We start from the raw sequence: 7,971 nt of genomic DNA, 5'->3' as shown, positions 1-7,971 counted from the left end.
TTAAGCCATTAAGTTTGTAACAATTTGTTACAGCTACAATAGGAAACTAACACATTGGGTTATTAATTCCATTCCATTAAATGGCAGTGCCTAATTCCTCTGAAAGCACACTTTATTTCTATCATCATAGCAATTAATATCTGTTATACTAATTGCCTTTTCATTTTTCCATACCCCCACTTCCCAACACCAAGAAAAATGGGGAACTCTGGGATGCAACATTGTCTCCATCTCCTTCAGTTGATTGTCAATGCCCAGGAAAATATAATACACAATAAGGGTGTATAGGTCCATTCCCATGCTGCTATAAAGAACTACCTGAGACTGGGTAATTCATACAGGAAAGAGATTTAATTGATTCACAGTTCCACATGGCTGGGGAGGCCTCAGGAAACTTACAATCATGGCAGAAGGGGAAGCAAACATATTCTTCACATGAATGGCCAGAAGGAGAAGTGCTAAGCAAAAGGGTGAAAAGCCCCTTATAGAACCATAAGATTTCACGAGAACTCACTCACTGTCATAAGAACAGCAGCATGGGAGTAATTGCCCCCATTATTAAATTACCTCCCCTTTGGTCCCTCACATGACACATGGGGATTATGGGAACTGCAATTCAAGATGAGATTTGGGTGGGGACACAGCCAAACCGTATCAGAGAGCAATACATATTTGTTGAATAAGAAAATTACTAGAAAATTTTAATGGCTTTATAAATGAGGTATTTGTGTAGTTTAGTATTTATCCTAAAAATACCTAATTTATATCATTTCAAATGTTCACCAATGATGAAGTGATCACTTTTGAAGAAAATTTATTTTAAAAATGTAAAAGATTTTTTTTACTTTAATACATTTTATTATTGTATTGAATGCAACTCTAAGAAAGTCTCATGATTACTAGGTCAATGTATGGCCTTCTCAATGTTTATTTTTATTGATTTAATTTCTGGCATTTTTTTTTTAACTAAGAGTGGCTAAGAGAAATGAACCCATGTAAACTTTCCCTTTATGTGCTACTGGAGTGATTTGTCTTGGTTTCTCAGTGGTAAGAAAATTTTTGCTCTTTTTTCGGAAGTTATTGTATGCTTATTTGGTGAGAGTTATTTTTTTGCAGGGTTTGCTTTTTCACATGCACAAGAGAAATCTTCAACCAGTCATATTTTCATTTTCACTTTGTCCACCAGGAAAACATACAGTCACTCTGCAACTCAACTGCTGTAACTATATAGCATCTAAAGATTTGTATGTAAGCAACTTTGCTTTCTTTGATTTCTTGACTTCGCTTTCACATTTTCTCTGACCCTGTATTTGTACATTATACTACATATATTACAATTAGTTAATTGAAATCATTTGTTTCTCAAGACAAAGACTTATAAAAACAACTCCAAATGAATTATTACTGGTAAAAGACAAAACTTTCGATGTTCATAGTTTGACTTAGAAATAGCTACTTTAGAGTAGCTGCACCACTAGAAAGATGGCGGAGCAAGAGCAAAGAAAAATCCCTTTGGTTCCAGAAAATCTGCTGAAAAAGAGGAAGGCTTATCAAGCCCTCAAAGCCACCCAGGCAAAGCAGGCACTTTTGGCAAAGAAGGAGCAGAGGAAAGGAAAAGGGCTCAGGTTTAAGCCACTGGAATCATTCCTACATGATTCCTGGCGGCAGAAACGTGACAAGGTGCGTCTCAGACGACTAGAAGTGAAACCTCATGCCTTGGAATTGCCAGACAAACATTCCTTGGCCTTTGTTGTATGCATCGAAAGGATTGATGGCGTGAGTTTATTGGTGCAGAGAACCATTGCAAGACTTCGCCTAAAGAAAATTTTTAGTGGTGTCTTTGTAAAAGTCACCCCCCAGAACCTAAAAATGCTGCGTATAGTGGAACCTTATGTGACCTGGGGATTTCCAAATCTGAAGTCTGTCCCAGAACTCATTTTGAAATATGGACAAGCCAAGGTCAAGAATAAGACCATCCCTCTGATAGACAACACAGTGATTGAGGAGCACCTGGGGAAGTTTGGCGTCATTTGCTTGGAAGACCTCATTCATGAAATTGCCTTCCCAGGGAAGCATTTCCAGGAGATCTCATGGTTCTTGCACCCTTTCCACCTCTCAGTGGCCCAACATGCTACCAAAACTAGAGTGGGCTTCCTCAAGGAGATGGGCACACCTGGCTATCGGGGCGAACGCATCAATCAGCTCATTCGCCAGCTGAACTAGACCCAGGTGTCAAACTGCGGTAAATTTTTATCAATGAAGTGGAAGCATGTGTTTAATTGTTTTGGGAATTTTTATCAAGTATCTTCAGAGAAGATTATTTCCTGCTTTATCTTCAAAAACTGGAAAGGAAGGGTCAAAGAAAAGACAGTGGCTGGCCAGGCGTGATGGCTCACGCCTGTAATTCCAACACTTTGGGAGGCTGAGGCGGGCAGATCACCTGAGGTTGGGGGTTCGAGACCAGCACGACCAACATGGAGAAATGCCGTCTCTAGTAAAAATACAAAAATTAGCCGGGCATGGTGGCATATGCCTGTAATCCCAGCTACTCGGGAGGCTGAGGCAGGAGACTTGCCAGGCGGAGGTTGCGGTGAGCCGAGATCACGCCCTTGCAGTCTAGCCTGGGCAACAAGCGAAACTCTGTCTCAAAGAAAAGACAGTAGCTTATGTTCATGGCAAGCATCTCTCATCACACTCCAGTTCCAAAGAAAAATTCCAGTGTTTTCTACATTGGGTACTGCATCGTCTGAAATCAGCACATTCCGTGGTGGAAGGAGTCCTGCTTTGTTGCATCTATCTTAGGGTTTAATGTTGGTAAATGAGTCACTCTAGCATTTGTACAAGGCTCCCTAAGACTCCTGCAGCAGTTGACCAAGCCCAAGGACATAATTGAATCTGGAGAGTCCTAGGGCCTTGTTTTGAAAAAGACTTGAAATACACACAGGAAGAAAGGCATACAAATAAATGTTCACTTGTCTCTGCAAAAAAAAAAAAAAAAAAAAAGAAATAGCTACTTTAGTAGACACTCAAATTTTGACAGTTTCACATTTTATTTTCTTTATTTCTAGGTATGCACATTTACTTCAGAATGTGATAATCTGTCTAAATGTTTTAAACATTTATATCTCTTATTTCTGTTTTATCTATAATTACATCAGTTATAATTTCTGTACCTTAAATAGAAGTAATGAAAGCAGTGTTTTATGCTTTCTACAGGATTAATAGAAAGACTCATTTATGGACACCCATTACTAAAAGCAAAATATGTATATTTTTTATTTGATCTTTATTTTTATTTTAAATGCTCTCATATTTCAAATGTAAACTCAGAGGAAGAAGGAACCATGACTCTATTATTTTATTCAGCAAACATTTATTAACTTATACCATAAATACCACGAGGCAATGACTGTTCACAAATTATTCAGATGAAGATAACTGAGTCACTATCCTCAAGAAAGTTACGGGCTACTGGGTAATTGCAATATGAATTGCTATGATCCATAACATTCCTAATGCATCGCAGAACATAAGCTCATTCTACTATGGGTGAGCATGAGAACAGAAATCATACAGGAAATTTCCTTGACTCTTCCAGGTTTACATTTGTGCGCCTCACATCTCTATTATTCACCAGAAAAATATTCATTAACTGATAATAAAATGGTATTATGATACTTTTCCTAAAACAAAACTTAAACAAATAAAAATTCACTAATATCTGAGTGTTTTTAATTGCAATAAATTAAATGTTTAATTCATTTTATTCTAATTTTATTCTCTTTGTGTACAATTATTTGCCAATAACAGTCTTGTTATTTTCAACTAACTCATTTTTGGAGTTAAACCAGAGAAAACAGTATCATAGCAGTCTTACAAGTGATAATTGAGATTTAGGGTTATTGGTAATTGAGGATTGGGGACATTGAATGCTACAATCAAGGCTATATAGCAAATTGTTAACAGAATAATTTATAAAATTTATATTGAACTCCTATCCCACCATTCTTGACATTAGCTACTAATTATTTATTTGCACTTTGTTTTGCATTCAAGTTCAAGTTATATACCTCTACTTCAAAATTTTTATAAGAACATATATTGCATATAGTATTTTATTATATATCACATATTATATAAGTATATTTTAAATATATATATTACATATACATGTAAAACATTGTATATGAATACAAACATCTCCACTTAAAACTGTAATAAATGCCAGCTCAACTGGTATAAAACCAAATTTGTTATTTTTCTCCTCCAGACCTGAGCCACCTACAATGGTTCTCAGTTGTTGGCAAATTTATTCCTTTACTTATTCAGTCCAAAACTTAGCAGTTAATCGTATTCTCTTTAACACACCTTGCATCCTGTCTATCAGGGAAAAAAAAAAAAAAGTTGGAAATTTCACATTCAAAATGCATCCATTAATCCAAACACTTTTCTTAGCCCAGGTCCCCTGACATGTTTTATCCAGAATATGATAGCTATAGTGATCTTTAAAAAAATGTAAATCAGATTAGATTAGGACACTCCTCTGCATTCTCTGCATACAATTCTCACTGAATCCATAATATAGTCAGAAGAGAAGTCACTACAAGGTCCTAATCCTTCCTTCCTTTATCTCTGATTGCATTTCCTACTATTCTCTCAATGGTTCACTTTCCTCAAGCTAAGGTGATTTTCTTAAAATTCCTGGGAACTGCCAAGTATGCTCCCCCTTAGGGCATTTGCAATTACTCTAGTTTTGCTTTCACCACTCTCCTCCCTGACAATCAGCTGCTAATTTCCTCACCTTATTAAGCCTTGCTCAAATATCACAATTTCATTCACCCTAACATTACATCACTCCCTTAGCCCATTTTTCTGATCTTTTTAATAAGACCTATCATTTTGCAACATTTTGTAAAATGCATAATGTTACTTTTCTGCTATGTTTACTATATGTCTCCTCAATTACAATATAAGCTTCATAAGGGCAAAGATTCTCATTTGGTTCTTTGATGGAGCCCAAGAATATGAATGGTGCCTAGCACAACAAGAATTCCATCAATATGAATGAATGAGTGAATTTTAAAAGGTGAGAGATTGCAATGTGGCAGTGCCATATTACTACCATTTCTAAGATGGTGAATGTCTTAATAAAATATAATAAAAATTATATTGGAAGGTACTTTCTAACTGAACTACATTTTATTTGAAATAACTAAATATACAACACTCTTTTAATCTTAAATATATGCAAATTATTTTATACTTACGTGGAAATTTAAAATTTTAGCTAACTCTAACTTTTTATATTGCATTAACGCAGTCCACCATTACTTTATTATATAATCATTCTATTTTTTCACTTTTTATTTAAAAGTAAAACCACTGTGTCATTTTAACACAGTTTATATCAAGGCTAAATACTTTGTTTTATTTATTTATTTTTCCATACAAAAGTATCTCCTTCCAAACTTTTGGCTCCAAATATCAAACAGAAAAACTTACATTCTTCCAGGCTTGAAAAAATAACAATAACAACAACAAAAACGCCACATGGCCTTTAAGATCATATGATCTTTGACCCTATAGTTTCATGTGGTTTCAATAGCCCCGTCTGCCAAACTGAAGATAGAAAACCAATTCTATCTCCTGCTGTGGCCACTCAGGACTGTATCACTGAGTGTTTCAAAAGACACCTTCTCAAAAACAGCATGAAGTAAACGGTTTTCTAATATGAGAAAAACAACCTTGACTCTGAACATCACTTGGAGGTAAATTTCAGTCTCTTAGTTTTTTTCTTTATTTTCAGCGAGGTTTTCAGACAGAAATATAGATATAATCTCTCTTTCTCTCATGCACACACACACCACCTCTCTAACAAGCATGCACACACACACAGAGAATTCCCACATATCTCAATCTTGCTGTCTTAAAATTTGGGTTGAAATAATCTCTTTTCTTTCTCTTTTGTTTATTTTATAACCAGAAATAATTGGAGGTAAAGACCTTAAATTTAGTCAACTGAAATAACTGGTTTGCACTTTATATGTGTGTCATTATTGTCTGCGAAGTTGAAATGTTGACCTTGCACTTGTTTTGTTATTGTTGTTTCTTCCCCAAACCTCCACCATAATCCCACAGCTGTATGGGTCTTCCACAGCCTCATGTATTGCTGTTCATTTAGTTGGAATAATTTTTCATCATTTAGATGTTTGCTAGGTAACAATATTTGTCAGATCTTCTAAGGCAGCGTTGCCTAGCTATTGGCTTTTTTTGTTTGTTTGTTTTAAAAGAAGAATATTTTTGTGATACTCAATAGATGATAAAAAGTCATTTGATAAAACTCAAACTTCATACTAAGAAAATTTCTATATAAAATACAAATAGAAATTAATATACATTAAATATCAGAAAACATAAAAGCAAATATCTTGAATATAAAAACCTGAAAATTAATAAGATAATATGAGAAAGTATCTGCCTCCAAAATATTATAAAGATCAATATTTTATTACTCTAGGAAACAAAAACTTAAAAAATGGCAAGCAAATATATTCTCTTTGAAATATCAACCAAAAGTTAAAATGCAGACAAATTAATATAACAAACATCTGAACTATATGAAAAATGATTTTAAGAAACACAGCATAATATTTGAATAAATTACTTATAAAATGTTCTTGAATGCAAATAATCAATGTCTCACTTTAATATGCAAATTTAATAGAAATTCCATTTGAATTTTGACAGATTTTTCTTTTAGATTGGATAAAATCATCTAAAAGTTTATATTTAAGATTTTAGCTCCCAAACAGCTTGAAAGATAATGATGAAACTAATAGTAAGAGTCAGTTAGTCATTTATGTATCTATATAAATGAAGCCACACTAATCTAATCTCCTGATAACGGCAAAAACATCTTAAGTAGAACATTGGGGAAAGAAGGACTTATTTATTAAATAATAATAACCTCACTAAAAACTACAGGAAGAAGACAAAAATTGAATTCTTGTCTTACATCATATAGGAAAACATTCTAGGACATGAGGCAGAGCAAGAAGGCAAAATAGAAGGCTACACTGATCATTGCCCCCACCACCCCACCACAAGAACACCAATTTAACAACTACCTACACACAAAAAAGCTCCTTCGTAATAGCAAAAAATCAAGTGAGCGCTCACAGAATATTGTTTTTAACTTCATGTTGCTGAAAGAGGCACCGAAGAGGGTCTTGAGTTAAAAAATGCCACTCCTTCCCCATCTCCCAGCAGTGGTGGTGTGATGTGGAGAGCACTTTTGTGCACTGGGAAGAGGGAGAGCCCAACAATTATGAGGCATTGAACTCAGAGTTGTCCTATTATAATAAAAAACAAAACCAGACCCAACTCAGCTTGTGCCCACCAATGGAGGGGGCATTGAACTCAGCCCTAGGCAGAGGGGAATTGTCAATGCGAGTGGTGGGAACTTGATATCTCGCAAGCTTCTCCTGTGAGCCTGTGGTGATGGTAGTGATGGGGTGAGGAACCTCAGCCTTTGTAAAGGGGAGGGAAGGGCTGCATCTTGTGTTTTGAGTGATAGCTCAGCCACAGTACAGTACAACACCAGCTAGACTTCAAAGGATTTTCACTCCAGTCTCTAGATCCCAGATAGCACCTCTGGACACATCTGAAGACTGGGGGAACTCACTGCCCAGAAATGAAGGACACAGCCTATATGACTTTGCTGTCTGCTCACTGTAGAGCCCCAAAGTCCTTGAACAAACATAGGTGGTAGTCAGGTAGTGGTTACAGTGGTTCTTTGTTGAGACCCAGTACTGTTCTCTCTTTAGGTCTGATCCCACAGATTCTTAGAGGTGATGTCCACAGCCACCCATTTCCAGGTGGCTTATAACAGAGAAGAGAAAATGAATAATTATAATAATCATATAATTGTAATAATTATAATGAATAAAAGAAAGAATAATTATTCCAAAT

At 35.4% G+C, this 7,971-nt stretch overlaps 1 protein-coding gene across 1 annotated transcript; it reads left to right on the top strand.

Annotated features, from left to right (window-relative positions):
• Positions 1 to 1,461: 1,461 nt before the first annotated feature.
• LOC112629350 (60S ribosomal protein L7-like 1) lies at positions 1,462 to 2,982 on the top strand. The gene has a single exon (XM_025392913.1). The coding sequence runs from the start codon at positions 1,483 to 1,485 to the stop codon at positions 2,221 to 2,223; it is 741 nt and encodes a 246-aa protein (XP_025248698.1). The 5' UTR covers positions 1,462 to 1,482; the 3' UTR covers positions 2,224 to 2,982.
• Positions 2,983 to 7,971: the final 4,989 nt, after the last annotated feature.

This window comes from Theropithecus gelada, chromosome 7b, assembly GCF_003255815.1.
Source record: "Theropithecus gelada isolate Dixy chromosome 7b, Tgel_1.0, whole genome shotgun sequence".
Classification (NCBI taxonomy): domain Eukaryota; kingdom Metazoa; phylum Chordata; class Mammalia; order Primates; family Cercopithecidae; genus Theropithecus; species Theropithecus gelada.
Note: the sequence above shows the minus strand (reverse complement) of the source record. Positions and strands in the feature narration are given on the sequence as shown.

Excerpts from the sequence above, each read along its gene's own strand:
- LOC112629350 (XM_025392913.1), top strand. The coding sequence starts at position 1,483 with ATGGCGGAGCAAGAGCAAAGAAAAATCCCTTTGGTTCCAGAAAATCTG.